Source organism: Myxocyprinus asiaticus, chromosome 45 (genome assembly GCF_019703515.2).
Source record: "Myxocyprinus asiaticus isolate MX2 ecotype Aquarium Trade chromosome 45, UBuf_Myxa_2, whole genome shotgun sequence".
Lineage (NCBI taxonomy): Eukaryota > Metazoa > Chordata > Actinopteri > Cypriniformes > Catostomidae > Myxocyprinus > Myxocyprinus asiaticus.
Window position 1 is genome coordinate 30,388,297 of NC_059388.1, and position 18,548 is coordinate 30,406,844.

At 37.8% G+C, this 18,548-nt stretch overlaps 1 protein-coding gene across 2 annotated transcripts in view; it reads left to right on the forward strand.

The window, feature by feature from the left end:
- Positions 1–1,793: 1,793 nt before the first annotated feature.
- LOC127435449 (potassium voltage-gated channel subfamily C member 2-like) overlaps positions 1,794–18,548 on the forward strand; it is a 77,450-nt gene continuing 60,695 nt past the window's right edge. For both annotated transcript variants that reach the window (XM_051688958.1, XM_051688959.1), the window contains exon 1: positions 1,794–2,510. In XM_051688958.1, coding sequence (XP_051544918.1) covers positions 1,953–2,510 — 558 coding nt within the window. In that variant the 5' untranslated portion in view covers positions 1,794–1,952. The remainder of the gene's footprint in view (positions 2,511–18,548) is intronic.

The window sequence follows — 18,548 nt, forward strand, 5'->3', positions numbered from 1 at the left end:
GCTCTCTGCCCTAGATAACGCAAAACCCGTTTTTACACCGTTAAGTAAATATCATATGCATTTTTAGAAAACTTTAACTTAATTTCTTGAATAAATGTTTCTACTTTGCAATATTACTCACTTACTGTATACTGATCTATTTGTCTTTTGTCTAATTTCAGTACTATGCCCATAATGTGCAAATCATGCTAAGACTTATTGCTTATCCTTATACTTAACACAGATAAGTGATGATGAAATAGCTTCTTAAAAATTATTATTATTATTATTATTATTATTATTTGCATGACAAAAATGTTTAAAATTGGGCCTATATTATGTATTTTAATACTAAAATTAAATATTTTTATTAATAATAATTAATAATAATTTTTAGGTAATACATAAAATAATACATACAATTATTAAACTATTTCTAATATTTAAAAAATAAAATGGCATTACTTTTATATTATTATTATTATTATTATTATTATTATTATTATTATTATTATTATTAGGGCTGGGCATTGATACAGATTTCCTGATTCGATTCCGATACGATTAAAGATACCTTTTGCTTACATATGAAAGAAATGATCTCCCAGTTAATGCTGTTAATTATACAGGGTACCTTCAAACTAGGTAGATTAGGAAAATATTAATTAGTTTTTCATCATTTTGGTCACATTTTAGCTTTTAAAAATAAACAAATCTATGTATTCAATCAATAAATACGATAATTGATTGCATATATTATTTTGTTTCATGTTTATTGTTTAATAACATAATTTTGACTCTTTACAGGTATTTACATTGATTTGTTGAATACATGTTAAAAATCAGTACTGTCTCTTTAAGAAATATGGCAGTTCTGTAAACAACGTCTGTAAATGAGCGCATGTGCGGCTTTATCTCATCTGTCCTACTCGTGATTAGAATTAAATGTTTCTTTTTTTTTTTTTTCTTTTTTTTTTTTTGATCAACAACTGACTAGAGAACAGAAAGGGTATTAAAAGAGGCATTTTTAAATGTCAAATGGGTCGTGTGGATCTCGTCTTTGGACACACATTACACGGAACAACTTTTACTCTCAACACGCAGAATACTCCACCACTATACTATACAATTACTGGTGAGTGAAATGTAAACATTTACCAGCCAGTTGCCAATATACATTTTAGTCGCATAGCACGAAATTTGGTTGATAATGCGAGCGATTTCCTCTCATTGTAGTGCAGGGATGCGCACTGAGTAAAAGATCGAACATGGGATTTAAGAATCGATATCGAGATCGTTCAAACGAAGAATGCGATGCATGGGAAAATCAATATTTTTGCCCACTCCTAATTGTTATTATTATTATTATTAGGCTACTTATCAAAATGCATAGGTAATAACTAAAATAGTAAATACAAATATTTAATTATTTTTAATAATTAAAAAAAATAAAATGCAATTCCTTTTATATTATTATTATTACTTATCAATAAATAGAGTAAATCTGTCGTTAACATAAATGTGCTGAGATGAACTCGATGTATAAAATGTATTTTCAGATTCAGATGCTCAATTGAACATGACCTGTTGAGACACATGAATTACGTCACAGCACAACAATCATATGACATCATATTTATATGCGTTTGCCGAATTTAATTGAAGAGAAAGGGTGTGTCCTTTAGAGAGAGAGAGAGAGAGAGAGAGAGAGAGAGAGAGAGAGAGAGGGGAGAGAGAGAGGGGGGGGGCTTGTTGCTCTCTGATGGCTCGAGCTGCAGGTGATGATGATGATGATGATGATGGATGAGCCTCTCAGAGTCGCGCGTCTGAGGCGAATCTCTCTCACACGGCGGGAATAAAGTGAAGCTTTCGGTTCAATGAGGCTCTCGTGGAACTCTTGGAGTCCTCCAGCAGCATCGCCAGAGCACACTCGGGTACCATTACTCCCCGCGCGTCATGTCTCACCCTGAGCGATGGGCAAGTTCGACGAGCACGAGAGGATAATCCTCAACGTCGGGGGCACGAGGCACGAAACCTACCGGACCACACTGAAGACCCTGCCGGGCACGCGTCTGGCCCTTCTCGCCTCCAAGTCGCCGCACCTCGAGTCGGTTCTGGAGCAGCTGCAACAAGTCCCGGGCTTCATTGAGTACAACGCGCGCAACAACGAGTACTTCTTCGACCGGCACCCGGGCGTCTTCGCCTACGTGCTCAACTACTACCGCACCGGAAAGCTGCACTGCCCGGCGGACGTGTGCGGTCCGCTGTTCGAGGAGGAGCTGTCCTTCTGGGGCATCGATGAGACGGACGTGGAGCCGTGCTGCTGGATGACCTACCGACAGCACCGGGATGCCGAGGAGGCGCTGGACGTGTTCGAGATGAACGTGGACAACGACGACGAGGACGAGATCGGGAAGCGGCTGGGCATCGAGGACGTAGTGTACGCCGACGGGACCGTCAGCAGGTGGAGAAAGTGGCAGCCGGTGATCTGGAACCTGTTCGAGGACCCGTACTCATCCAGAGCCGCGCGGGTAAGAGCGCAGCGCGCGGAGTGGCCAAACGGTTACGCGCATCTCCTTGACGAGTTTACTCGAAGTTTTCAGTGCTGAAAAAACATAACAAGAACATCAAACCTCATGCATGCATGAAGATGAGTCTGTTTTGTGTTGAAGTGCTCGTGCAAACATCTAAACACGCGCGTAATGATCAGAGATGTTTTGGAGACGAGATGATAAGAGCATATACTGATCATCTAAGACTAAATCAAAGTGCGAAATATTGGAAAGCGGTGTCAGATATATGATCAGGATAGAGAGTTAAAAATATGTAAGATAAATTAGGCATGCACAAAGTTTTAAAACCTATTATTTAGGCGGTTGTACATACATAGGTATGTTGGTAGCTACACTGCCTGGCCCCCAAAAAAACAACAAACAAACAAACAAAAGTTGACGTTTGGATTTAAATAGGCAGATACTTAAGAGCCTTTGATTGGATCATTATTGCAGTGATTAATATGTTTCAGCTGGCAACAGTTTTTTTAACCCTAACAGATGCAGTGTGCAGCTTCTCATTTCTAAAACAACCATGTCGGAAGACATATCACGTGTTTGTGGAAAAGATGTTTCTGTGTTTCAGAAGGGGCAAATTATTGGCCTGCATCAAGCAAAGAAAACAACTAAGGAGATTGCTGAAATCACTAGAATTGGGTTAAGAACTGTCCAACGCATTATTAAAAACCTGGAAGGATAGTGGTGAACCATCAGCATCATGGAAGAAATGTGGTGGGGAAAAAAATACTGAATGATCGTGATCGGCGATCACTAAAACGCTTTGAGAAGTCACATCGTAAAAAATCGACAGTAGTACTCACGGCTATGTTTAATAGTCAAAGTAAGAGCATTTCCACACGCACAATGCGATGAGAACTTACAGGATTGGGACTAAACAGCTGTGTGGCCACAAGAAAGCCACTTATTAGTGAGGCTAATCGGAAAAAACTAATTCAATTTGCTAGAGAGCATAAAGATTGGACTGTGGAGCAATGGAAAATGGTCATGTGGACTGTTGAGTCCAGATTGACCCTATTCCAAAGCGATGGGCGTATCAGGGTAAGAAGGGAAGCGCATGATGCACCCGTCATGCATAGTGTCCACTGTACAAGCCTCTGGAGGCAGTGTTATGATCTGGGGTTGCTTCAATTGGTCAGGTCTATCTCAGCAACGTTATGCGCCAATAAAATGAAGTCAGCTGAATGTACTGAATGACCAGGTTATCTCATCAATGGATTGTTTTTCTTCCCTGACGGCACGGGCATATTCCAGGACGACAATGGCAAGATTCATCGGGCTCAAATTGTGAAATAGTGGTTCAGGGAGCATGAGGAATCATTTTCACACATGAATTGGCCACCACAGAGTCCTGACCTTAACTCCATTGAAAGTCTTTGGGATGTGCTGGTGAAGACTTTACGGAGAGGTTCGACTCTCCCGTCATCAATACAAGATCTCGGCCAAAAATTAATGCAACTCTGGATGGAAATAAATGTGACATTGCATATGGTTGTCAAAACAATGCCATGACAAATGCGTGCCGTGATCAAAGCTAAAGGCGGTCCAACGAAATATTAGAGAATGCAACTTTTTGTTGGCCAGGCAGTGTACTCTTAAAACCAGAAATGTTTTGGAGACAGGTCAGAATAGCCATGTTCCAATCATCTAAATCTGTCTCTATGCTTCAAAGCTCTTAAATTAAGACAATGTATCATAGGTAAATGTGAGCTGTGACACATGATATCAGGATAGAGACACGAGAGGATGTTTGATAATTTAATATCATCTCCAGTACATTTGACATCTCTAATTAAGACATTTTATCCTCCGTTGAAACAATCTAATTGTAAATTAAGTGTGATTAAGGACGAGGAAAGGATAACAGTCCTCCCACACTTATGTCACACCAACACACAACTCAAAAACATTATGAAAGTTTGTTTGAATTAGTTGGAAAAATTCTTCACTAAATGATGTGTTGGTAAATATGAATAATTGAGATTGCTGCAGGGAGATTCAGTTGCATTGTGGTAAAGATTTGCATTTATTCATTTGGACTTACAATGCATTCAAGCTTTACATTTGTATCACTACAAATGGGTATCAAACCCACGACCTTGGTGGTGCTACAGGAGCAAAAATGAAATGTAAAGACAATTTCTTTGGTACTTTGGTTTCTAAGCAATGTTGTTTATTATGTAGGCCATTGAGATGGCAACTGATTATGTTTGGCACCTTTGTGGCTTTTATTTTTAATTTCAGTTCATCAGCGCTATTAGCTGGGTTTATTTTTTGTTCAGATCTATTAAATTATTTAAAGATATATTATAAAATGCTTCTATGATGAACAAGTATTTAATTACTGAGTTCAAAGTCATTTTTATATATATTTTGTTTTTTGTGGCTTAATGTCAAAAATGTCATGTGGTGTAACCATCCGGAGACAGTAACAAAAAACCCAGTCTCATTAAAAGCTGAAATTCTTGGGAAAATAAATGTTGGCATGAGTAGTGCAGAATAACCTTTCATTATTATTTCTTAAATAAGTAGTGAAATAATTAAGTTTTAAAATATGATTAATATTTGAAACACTTTTGTCCATCAAACAAAGTCATCTGGTGTTAACAACATGCCGTTTGTTGTCATGTGACCAAAACAACAACAACAACAAAAAAAAAGAAGCATAAAACAGAGAAGTTTTAGAAAATATAATTATTTTGTCATTTCATTGAATATCAGTATTTTTTATATTTTTATGAAAAGGCACATTTCGTTCAGGTCAAATGGAGTAACCCTGAAAACACTTCTTGATATTATTGATTATAAAAAAAAACTTTTTTTAAATTAATGATGAAGTTGTGTACACTCTCATGTAATTAATGTGCAAGGAAAGTATTTCATTTTTTTAATATTCTCCCCAATTTTGGAATGCCCAATTCCCACTACTTACTAGGTCCTCGTGGTGGCGCGGTTACTCACCTCAGTCCGGGTGGCGGAGGACAAGTCTCAGTTGCCTCCGCTTCTGAGACCGTCAATCCGTGCATCTTATCACGTGACTCGTTGTGCATGACACCGCGGAGACTCACAGCATGTGGAGACTCATGCTACTCTCTGTGATCTATGCACAACTTACCACATGCCCCATTGAGAGTGAGAACCACTAATCACGACCACGAGGAGGTTACCCCATGTGACTCTACCCTCCCTAGCAACCAGGCCAATTTGGTTGCTTAGGAGATCTGGCTGGAGTCACTCAGCACACCCTGGATTTGAACTCGCAACTCCAGGAGTGACAGTCAGGGTCAATACTCGCTGAGCTACCCAGGCCCCACAAGGAAAGTATTATAATAGCTTTTACTTGATGGTTACCCCACATGACATTTTTTAAGTCAGTAAATAAATTTTTTTTTTTATAGAAAATTCTATAATTTTTTTTTTTTTTTTTTAGCAAAAAAATAAATAAATTGTGAAACCAGCATGGACACAAAGTTTACATTTCTACAAACGTGACACATCTGTTTTAAACTAGATTTTTAAAAGATTTTAAAATTGTATCACCTCAGACAACCTTATTTATCAATGACCCAGTTATTATTATTAATAGGCTAATAATAAAGCCCCCAATTCTATGCTCTCAAGAAATTCAGCACATGTCTAAACCTCATCTAGTTCTGCTAATTTTACCTAATTTTACCCACTCTCAATTTTCCAGACAAAAAAACAAAAAACAAAACATGTACTGACTAAGTGGTGGACAAGACTTAATTGGCTGTAAAGGCTATATACATTTAATCGGCTTTACTCAAATGTTTGATGTTAAACTGGTTTGGTCCAGTGAGTTTTATTTCAGGGGTCTTTTGGTCAGTGAGCACACAGTAGAAATGGGTTAACTGTTCAGGTGTTGGATGAGAATCTGATTGATTTTTACCTGCAGAGATGGACCGAACGAGGAGACAAGGTGCTCGTCAGGACTGTTGATCTAATCAATAATTAAATGTTGCTCTAGACATCTAGAAATCTATAGCATCTCAGGCTTTGTCTGCTCTCTATTTTTAACGAGGAGAAGCTTGACCTTGAGGACACATAAAAATGCTCACTGCATTACGGAAAGTCCATAAATAGGTTTTCATTATGTGTTGCATTGTTATTATGGATAAATATTTTCAGCCAGAAGACGTTTTTCAGAATCAAGGGCGTAGCCTGGAAATTACTTTTGGGTGGGCCTCAATAAAAATGGATTGGCCAAATTTTCGCCCAAATTATTATTATTTTTTTAACCAAATTTTCCTTAACAACAGAGAGGCAGCACATTCAAACAGTTCTTTCACACTTTAAGAAATCAGAATTTATGCCTTTTTTAACTATTTTATAAATATATATGTGAACTCATAGAATAATCTCTTATTTTCTTGGTTGTGCCACTGCTCAGAATTCACCTCACAGTTTCTAGTTTGTCTAATTGTGCTCCCATGACGCCTTCAGCTTCTTTTTTTTTCCATCTGTTTATGTAGCGGAGCATGTTTGCGATGGGATCTTTGCTTTGTTTCTGTTGAAGACATGTGTATGCCTGTGTGTAGTTGCGTTTGTTTTGAGGCCGAGTGTGCTGTTGCTACTTAAGAGTTAACACTGGCGCACATCTGAAGATGCAGCGCGGAGACCGTTTCCATGGTGACCTTATCGCTCATTGGCCGCCCGTGTTCATTCAGAGCAGCAACAGATTTCAGGAATTCACTCAAGCACAAACCTGTTTTCAGACCCAGCATGTGCCTTGTTGGTCTGATCATTTCTTCTGGCACATTTTAAAATTAAAAGTGTAGATGTGTGTGGATGACATATTGTTTGAGTTTGTGTGTGGATGATACATGCACTGGGAGAAATAACACTGTCATACAGAATATGTGTGTTTTTATGTGGGCACAGATGAGCCAAATGGTGATGTTGGCTGCCGATGTCTTTCAGCGTCAACTTTGCTGTCAGTCAGTTTAGATGTTTTTTAGATCACTTAAAGGTGCTGATTATCTCGCTGGGTTGAGAGTATGTTCAGTCAGTGGGCACTGGGTTGTTGGTATCAGTGTTGTACGATACAATAATGTTTGTGAGCAGAAGGGTCACATAAAGCAATAAGCCACGAGTGCCAGTGTGTTTCAGTGTTTTACCACAGTTAAGCAGTGCTCTTGCACACTAAAACACCCTTAACTGTGGTAAAATCACAGTAGTGGTTTTATTTTATGGTGGTGGCGTAGTGGGCTAAAGCACTGAACTGGTAAGCAGAAGGTTGTCGGTTTGATCCCCACAGCCATCACCATTGTGTCCTTGAGCAAGGAACTTAACTCCAGGTTGCTCCAGGAGGATTGTCCCTGTAATAAGTGCACTGTAAGTCGCTTTGGATAAAAGCGTCTGCCAAATGCATAAATGTAAATTTATATATAAATTTGTCTTAAAATCTGGTTTGATATTCATCTACGTTACAATAATGAACAAACACAATCTGTTTTAACTAATAACACACAAATAATTGTATTGTTCTTGAACATTTTAATACATCATTCAAACATACATAGTGTAGGTTGGAAAAAGTATGTGAACCCCTAGACTATTGATGTCAACAAAAGCTAATTAAAGTCAGGAGTTGGCAAACCTTGCATCCAATTAATGAAACGAGATTGTAGGTGTGGGTTAGAGCCACTTTGACTTATAAAAAAGCACTCAATAATTTTGAGTTTGCTATTCAAAAGAAGCATCTGCTGACGTGGCCATGCCTCACAAAAAAGAGACCTATGATCAAGAATTGTTGCTTTGCATAAAGCTGAAAAGGGTAACAAAGTTATCTTGAAGAGCTTAGATATTCATCTGCACAGTTAGATAAATAGTCTGTAAATGGAGATGATTTAGTACTATAGGTACTCTCCCTAGAAGTAGCCGTGTAGCAAAGATGACTCAAAGGACACACCGCAGAATGCTCAATGAGGTATAAAAGAACCCTAGAGTGACAGCTAAAGATTTGAAGGAATGATTGATACTGTTTAAGATCTCTGTTCATGAGTCTACTATATGGAAAACATTAAACAGGCATGTTGTCTATGGCAGGACATGATGAAGGAAGCTGCTGCTTTCCAACAAAAACATTGCTGCATGCCTGAAGTTTGCCAAAGACCACCTTGACACTCCACAACGCTACTGGGAAAATGTTTTGTGGACTGATGAAACTAAAGTTGAATTGTTTGGGAAGAACATGCAGCACTACGTATGGTGTAAAAAGGGCACCATATACCAACATGAAAATATCATCCCAACAGTGAAGCACAGTGGAGGGAGCATCGTGATTTGGGGCTGCTTTGCTGCTTCGGGGCCTGGACCGCTTGCCATCATCGAGGGAAAAATTAATTCCCAACTTTATAAAAATATCCAACAGGATAATGTCAGGGTGTCTGTGTGCTAGCTCAGTAGAAAGTGCAGCAGGATAATGATGAAGTAAATCCACTACAGAATGGCTTTGAAAAAAGAAAATCCTCCTTATGGAGTGTCCCAGTCAGAGCCCAGACCTTAACCCAATAGAGATGCTGTGGAATGACCTCAAGAGAGCTGTTCACACCAACATACTAAGAATATGTCTGAGCTGCTGCAGTTCTGTAAGGAAGAATGGCCCAAAATTCCTTCTGAACGCTGTGAAGGTCTAATCCACAGCTACTGGAAACACTTGGTTGCGGTTGTTGCTGCCAAAGAAGGATCGAACAGTTATTAAATCCACAGCACTGTGAATGTTTAATGGGATGTGTTCAATCCCAATGTGTTTTGTTAGCTTAAGCACATTGTGTTTGTTTATACTTGTGATTTTGATGAAGATTAGATTACATTTTATGACAAATTAATGCAGAAACCAGCTAATTCCAAAGGGTTCACATGCTTATTCTTGCCACTGCATTTCGTAACATTTAATGATAATCTTTATAAATAATTCATAAGTCTTAACTTAAGACTGTTAATGGCTGTGTTGGTGATATCAGCCAAAAATGAAGTTGTATTTATGCATGCACATACACATTAACAAGGGCAAACCCATACAATCACCAATGCACCAACGCATGTGTTGACCAGTGTTTCAGTCCAAAATTAACATCTTCCTTAAAGTGTAGCATGTCATTTTAGTGCAACATGGTAATTGCAGGTCTGTCTTTCTCACTCTGATGGACTGCAAAACCGTTGAAGGTGTAAAATGAGCGAGAGAGGGAGAAATGTGTTTGCTCGGATGCATTCATTCCATCTGGTTGAGGAATTAAACAGAATGCAGGGTGCCATGTTAAACAAGCAATCATTCAAAACAGAAGGTGTCGTTTCCAGTGTTGGGAAAGCTACTTTGAAATGGTAGCTTATATGAGGGTACAAGTTACTCATAATTTAAAGTAGATACACTTTTGAAAAAGTAGTTACATACACTACAAGTAACTTTCAAAATTTGCTAACTAGAGCCCGACCGATATATCTGTGAAAGGCTAATATCGGCTGACCGATATATCGGTCAGGTGCTATTGCTAACTACATTGAAGCTATTGGCCGCAACAATATCTTTTTAAATGTACTGTATTTTGGTATGTGTTTTGCAGTCGGCGCTATTCATCTGGCACAAAAACAACAGGGATCTCAATTAGGGTGACGACCTTTTAAATGCCATTTAAACAAATACATTTACACTAAATACCAATAAAACTAGAAAAGATCAGAATTTGTATAAGGGTGTTTCTTCAAGTTAAGTCTGGTTAAAAACATTTTCACACTCTCACTAGTTTATTTAATTTGTCTACTTCAGTGTTCAACAGTGTATGTACATGCATCACAGGAGGCTTATGTCATTTTTGTAAAAAAAACAAATTCTGAATGTCATGGAAATTCCCACCACAGTGTCATTCCCAGCACATCTCAAATTCTATATTTTGTTTAATAGAATTCTGTGCAGGAAATGACAACTTTAAAAAAATTTAAATAGGTAAAATGTCTGTCTCGTTTGTCTGGCTAAGGCTAATTTCATAGCTAACATTTTGTATCCTAAATACACGCAATTAAATGATATTTTCACACTTTTTGCATAATTTAGCAAAATTACTGCTTGTTTGGAAATTATGCTCTATAAAAATATTCTGCTCACAAGTTATATTTCCCTAGATTGTTTTCTAATATTTAATCTCAAGTATGCTCTTCACTGACACTTTTGTCCACTTTGTTAACAAGTACACTAACTTTTGACAAAACTTTATAAGGGGCAAAATTGTTTGGTGTGCTAGAAATGACGCCAAAGCTGTAGCACAGTCGAAATATTGGAAAAATTGATATAAATCAATTCCATACAAATATTAAAATGGGTTATGTTTATTTAGCTCTTTGTTTAGATGATCATAGTTGTATACATATAATAATTAGTATTTTTCTAATTGGATTTTCATAGTTTAATATTGAAAGTCTGGGTCTGGGACAAGGTGAAAACAGTAAAATCTATACATAAAACGCCTTTGAAAAGTGCCATAAATAAATGATGAAGGCCTGGTGAAAAGTTTCCAAGTCAGTTTATTTAGTGACCTTCATATAACAAAAAGAGAAAGTTCATATCTTTTGATTAAAATGGTTTAAAAGGCAGAAAAATTAAGCTTACAATTTTATAAAAGTATTTACATTGATTCTTCTGTTTAAACTGTGTATTATTTGAGCTGTAAACCCTTTAAGCTCGGATGAAAAAAAAAAAAGGCCAGTTTGTTAATAACAACACAAAATAGGTATTGTTTGAAATCTTAGAAGCTCTTCTTTACAATGCATGTAGACATTATGACCAAAACTGAACAAGTGCTTTGAAATTTGCAGACAAATCAAAAGTGTTCCGTTTTGATAATTTATTAAAAACATTTGCACTGTACATATTATTGCAATCAGTAAAAACCTCAAACTGATCAAATAGCCATGTGTCATATGTTGTTGGAAAGCTCTAGAAGTGTAGAATACAACTGTAGAGTATTTGTTTTACTCACAGACAAAAATATAGCGAGTAACAGCTAAATAAATGTCTTTGACAATTATGTTGGTGTTGCTTATATGCCACATTTTCACTTATAAATTAACAAAAATTTAACAGATCATAAAATATCACATATCATTACTTAGAAGAGGTGATTATCTTTCAAACGACCCCCCTACATAAGGTCATCGGATGTGTAGATCATTAGATAATCCACATGAAGCACAATGTTACATATGGCCACCAGGAGATGGCGCCAAATACATGACACAAACTCAATGATGACTCAAATGACACAGAATGAAACTCATTCTGTGAAATCTCATTACTAAAATCATGTCTGCATGCTATACAAACCTTTAGTCATAGTTGTGTTTGCATGTATAATTAGTTCTTATGTACAATTATTATGTTTTATTTGTTTGGAGAGGCTTTTGGATACATTGAGATGTTTTTGGACACTATGATAAATAATTTTTGTAATGCTGTAACTTTTGATTGCTTTGTCATGTCAACACAAAATTTTTCACAGATACAGTTGACATAATTGGGAACAAAACAAAAGCAGTTCTTCAGAGCCACCTTATTTACACCCAGAGATATATAATGTCAAATAATAGAAAAGTAAATTTTTGGCTTAATTGTTTTTTGTGATTTTTTTTTTTTTTTTTTTCAGCAGTTTCTTAGGCTGAGAGTCTCAGAATGTATCATAATCTATATCATAAAAAAAAAAAATAGAAAAGTTTTCTTTACAATGATACCAAACACTTGACCTTCCCTGTTTGTTTGTTTGTTTGTTTGTTTGATTTTTTTTGTCAAGTTATCAGCCTTTAATTCAGTAATGCTACTGAAACAGGAAATCTTTAAAAACACCTTCAGAGCTTAAAGGGTTAAATCATCATTTTTACAGTCGTTTTCGGGTTTAAGGGTTTGTTGACATCGTCATGGGAATGAAGCTGTAAAATTGGCTATAACTTTACACAGATGCGGCTAGTAAGAGATTTTATCACACTAAAATCATGTTAACACGCATATTGTTTACGTCTTGTGGCTATACTGTTGAAACAGTGAGTATTTTAATGTTTATGGATTTGCCCCATTCACTTCCATTGTAAGCGCCTGAACACAGATTTCTTGTTAAGCCTGGTTGAATCTGTGCAATCACACACACACACACACACACACAGGCACGCACACACACAGGCACGCACACACACACACATGCATTAGTGTGCTCATTTTGCCTGTGTGAAATGCAGAACTGTCTTTTGTGCTGTGATAATTGCATGGCTGTGTTTCCCTGTATCTCTACGCACTGCTTTCAACTCCTCCACTGAGCCGCTTCAAACAAGTAACACAAGCTTAATGAAGCTGTTCAGACCACCGGCCCAATTACACACAAACACACACACAACACACGCTTTTCTCACTAAGCGTTTTTTAAATGCCAAATCAAACTTTATTTTTGTGTTTGATACAGTCGATGTGCTGTTGTTGTGAAAAATGTTGTCATGCCAGTGGCTATAAACACTATTAATAATGTTGGGTATTACAGTGTTGACACATGATGGACTTTCATTTGTGTTTTTCTGTCAGATTGAGAAGTTTTTGATATGCCTTGAGAATCCAACCTTTCCCAATGCTTTTATCTTTAAATATATCTGCTTTACCATCAGGTTTGTGTTCTCATTGTCAGTTGTCAGCTGTTCCTGCACATCCTAGAAAGTTTATTCTCCACAAAGGCACTAAAAATAGAGCATTAGATCTCTTTATCTTGGTTATCATGCTCGTCCTCATGGGAGGTTATAGAGAGGTCATTAATGTACTTTTTATGACATAAAAGTTACAAGAAAGACTTGAGAAGCAGAGAGAGTGCGTACTTTTCTAAAACGGTCTTCAGGTGTACAAATAGCCTGTTTAAAGCTAAAACAGGATGCTGTCTTCATCAAGAACACACACACACACACACACACACACACTGAGACAGCTGTGTTGAGCTCAAGGGCAGTGTGTGCCCGACTCAAACTCACTGGAGATCACACTCTGGTTACCAGCTCAATGTCTCAGTGTACTTACCTCTCTGTTAATCTTGTCTTTCTTCCTTGTGCTATTTTTGAGCGCCGTACGTGCCTCTCTCTGTCTCATTTTCTCCATTCGTCCTCTCTTTTATCAGGATTATTGCATATCATCTTCTTTGTTCTCTCTAGCAGCTCTGGTCTGGTTCTTGCATTGATTGACTGTCAGTTGTCTTAAAGGGATAGCTCGCCCAAAAGTGAAAATTCTGTCATCGTTTACTCACCCTCATGCTGTTCCGAAATCATCTGACTTACAAAATGAGATTGAAGTTTCAGTCACCTTTCACTTTCATTGTATGGAAAAGATTCAACGAAAGTGAATGTACTAAAATATGTTTTTTTCTTCTTTTTTTTTCCCCTCATTTTTAACATCCTGAGACCCTTGCTCCCTAATTAGTGAACGACTTAACCTCCAGTGTGCTGTCTGTCTGCACTGGTCTCAGAACAGTTCAAAATGCACCTTATTTTCATCCTAACTCCATATAAAGCCTCTTAAAGCAACATTTTTCAGCTTTTGGAAGAACCCATTGATTCTCAAAGTGATAATACACAGTAAATATAGGGGAAAATGCGCTGAAGTATTAGGTTTTTTACCAGATGTAGTTTTGTTGGCGTTTCTCCCAAAGACAAACCCTGGCATGTTGTTTTGTCACATGACTCGGTGCATCAAAAGTTTAACCCTTTACTGAAAGCACAGAGTCTCCTGAACTGAGATCTGTCAGTTTAAATGAAATTAATATATGTGTTGCATATAGAAAAGCCAAAATACAACGTCCACGCATGTGTACGCGGGGTCGCACATGGTTGAAGTTGCACTCTTGCAACTTTACAACTTTTGTCTTTGTGTCATCTTACACTGACACCTAGCGGCTTGGATGCAGCATGATTTAAAATCAGTAGTTTTCAGTTTCAGATGCCATTGTAGAAATGTAGGATTCACAGTCAGCCATGATTACTTTAATCAATGAGTGAGTGTCAAATAACAGGACCGTTACTGAGATTAAGTGAGTAGTATTCAGCGTGTGATACTATCTTTGTGGCTTTGTGATGGCCACTCCAATACCTTGACTTTGTTGCCTTTAAGCCATTTTGCCACAACTTTGGAGGTATGCTTGGGGTCAGTGTCCATTTGGAAGACCCATTTGCGACCAAGCTTTAACTTCCTGGCTGATGTCTTGAGATGTTGCTTCAATATCCACATAATTTTCCTTCCTCATGATGCCATCTATTTTGTGAAGTGCACCAGTCCCTCCTGTAGCAAAGCACCCCCACAACATGATGTTGCCACCACCATGCTTCACGGTTGGGATGGTGTTCTTCGGCTTGCAAGCCTCACCCTTTTTCCTCCAAACATAATGATGGTCATTATGGCCAAACAGTTACATTTTTGTTTCATCAGACCAGAGGACATTTCTCCAAAAAGTAATATCTTTGTACCCATGTGCACTTGCAAACTGTAGTCTGGCTTTTTTATGGTGGTTTTGGAGCAGTGGCTTCTTCCTTGCTGAGCAGCCTTTCAGGTTATGTCGATATAGGACTCATTTTACTGTGGATATAGATACTTTTATGCCTGTTTCCTCCAGCAACTTCACAAGGTCCTTTGCTGTTGTTCTGGGATTGATTTGCACTTTTGCATACCTGAGCGGTATGATGGCTGTGTGGTCCCATGGTGTTTATACTTGTGTACTATTGTTTGTACAGGTGAACGTGGTACCTTCAGGCATTTGGAAATTGCTCCCAAGGATGAACCAAACTTGTGGAGGTCCACAATTTTTTTTCTGAGGTCTTGGCTGATTTCTTTTGATTTTCTCATGATGTCAAGCAAAGAGGCACTGAGTTTGAAGGTAGGCCTTAAAATACATCCACAGGTATACCTCCAATTCAGTACACCTCCTATCAGAAGCTAATTGGCTAATTGTCTAAAGGCTTGGCATAATTTTCTGGAATTTTCCATGTGAATGTGTGTATATGGGGGTGGCGAGGGGAGGGGAGGCCGATTGCACCACCTTTTGCGAGCCGCTGGAGCCCCCTTTACATGACGCCCCTATGCATTACATACCTTGCATATATGGTTTTTGCGCCTCTGTGTGTATATATATATATATATATATATATATGTCATATAATTAGAATATCATCAAAAAGTTGATTTATTTCACTAATTCCATTCAAAAAGTGAAACTTGTATATTATATTCATTCATTACACACAGACTGATATATACCAAATGTTTATTTCTTTTAATTTTGATGATTATAACTGACAACTAAGGAAAATCCCAAATTCAGTATCTCAGAAAATTAGAATATTGTGAAAAGGTTCAATATTGAAGACACCTGGTGCCACACTCTAATCAGCTAATTAACTCAAAACACCTGCAAAGGCCTTTAAATGGTCTCTCAGTCTAGTTCTGTACGCTACACAATCATGGGGAAGACTGCTGACTTGACAGTTGTCCAAAAGACGACCATTGACACGTTGCACAAGGAGGGCAAGACACAAAAGGTCATTGCAAAAGAGGCTGGCTGTTCACAGAGCTCTGTGTCCAAGCACATTAATAGAGAGGCGAAGGGAAGGAAAAGATGTGGTAGAAAAAAGTGTACAAGCAATAGGGATAACCGCACCCTGGAGAGGATTGTGAAACAAAACCCATTCAAAAATGTGGGGGAGAACCACTACGCACAGACGTATGCAAGACATGGGTTTCAGCTGTCGCATTCCTTGTGTCAAGCCACTCTTGAACAACAGACAGCGTCTGAAGCGTCTCGCCTGGGCTAAAGACAAAAAGGACTGGACTGCTGCTGAGTGGTCCAAAGTTATGTTCTCTGATGAAAGTAAATTTTGCATTTCCTTTGGAAATCAGGGTCCCAGAGTCTGGAGGAAGAGAGGAGAGGCACACAATCCACGTTGCTTGAGGTCCAGTGTAAAGTTTCCACAGTCAGTGATGGTTTGGGGTGCCATGTCATCTGCTGGTGTTGGTCCATTTTGTTTTCTGAGGTCCAAGGTCAACGCAGCCATATACCAGGAAGTTTTAGAGCACTTCATGCTTCCTGCTGCTGACCAACGTTATGGAGATGCAGATTCCATTTTCCAACAGGACTTGGCACCTGCACACAGTGCCAAAGCAACCAGTATCTGGTTTAAGGACCATGGTATCCCTGTTCTTAATTGGCCAGCAAACTCGCCTGACCTTAACCCCATAGAAAATCTATGGGGTATTGTGAAGAGAAAGATGCGATATGCCAGACCCAACAATGCAGAAGAGCTGAAGGCCACTATCAGAGCAACCTGGGCTCTCATAACACCTGAGCAGTGCCACAGACTGATCAACTCCATGCCACGCCGCATTGCTGCAGTAATTCAGGCAAAAGGAGCCCCAACTAAGTATTGAGTGCTGTACATGCTCATACTTTTCATGTTCATCCTTTTCAGTTGGCCAAGATTTCTAAAAATCCTTTCTTTGTATCGGTCTTAAGTAATATTCTAATTTTCTGAGATACTGAATTTGGGATTTTCCTTAGTTGTCAGTTATAATCATCAAAATTAAAAGAAATAAACATTTGAAATATATCAGTCTGTGTGTAATGAATGAATATAATATACAAGTTTCACTTTTTGAATGGAATTAGTGAAATAAATCAACTTTTTGATGATATTCTAATTATATGACCAGCACCTGTACATATATACAGTACATTAGTTTAAAAACAAAAATATATATTTCACATGTATAATATATATTTAATTAAAATATAATTTATTAGGAAATTTAATTACCGTTACAAATGTTTTTTCTTCTACACATGTGAACAACTTGTCAGTAATGATATTGATTTAAATTTCACAAATCTTAAGTATACAAAACAGCTCTTGCTTCATTTATGAAAGTAATGATAACTTCAGTTCAGTATGAGTCAAAGGTTGATTCAGAAACTGCTCTGACTGATTCAGTGAATCATTCAGTGAAGATTTCATCAGACTGATTCAAGCCGGTAACTCAGGAGTTTGTGAGTCTTTGAAACTGTTCATTTAAAGAACTGGTTCAAAAGAGTCATTTGCTCATTAATCGGACTACACTGTACAGTTTTCTGTGCAGCTCAGGAGTACAGTTATTTTGTGATACACTTTTTTTTCTCATTGCATTCAATTTAAACTGCAAGATCACAACATATGAGTTTTGTAAAGAATTTCTTTACTAAATATTTTGCTGTGGATTCAGTAGTGGCGCTGTAGATTCAGGAAACACTGCTGAGGCTAACATACTGCTAGGTTTGGAACAATATCAGGAGTAAATGATGTGTCTTTATTTGTTTTTCAGACACAGTGTGTCCTCTAGGCAGGATTGGGTTATGGACATTTCCGCCTCTAGCAGTGCAACGCTATGAACCATCAAACATGGGCAAAAGTGTTCGACTCACTTATCGGAGTAACCTGCGTGTCCTTTTCTGTTAGATGCTGAATCAACTTTACTTTGCTGCAAACAGCTCGTCTTTGTCCCACAAAGCTGCAAAGCTACCGTTAAGCAATTGTTTAATGATTCACATTTCTCCCCAAATCTTTCACATTCAAGGCACTAGTACAATGGTATGCAATGTTGTTTTATTAATGTTATGATGCCATTTGATTTATCTGGTGTTATCTGGTAAATATTACCTTTCTAGTTCTCCATTTTGACAAGCTAACCTTTAATTATATAGTAATAACATGTTTATTACATAATAATAAATGTTAATAGTCATCATATGGTGTGGTTTACGTGTAGAATGAGTCATATGTTGAATGGTGACATTTAAGCCCTTCACTCTCTCGTGGTGTGTAAATATACTCTATTAAGTGAAGGCCTCTTCCCTTTGCTGTCGTACTCAATTGGCAGCCGCAATTATCCTGTTGAGCTGCATTGAGCTCGGCTGCTAGTTCAGGTTTAACTGCAGCTCTAGTAGTAGT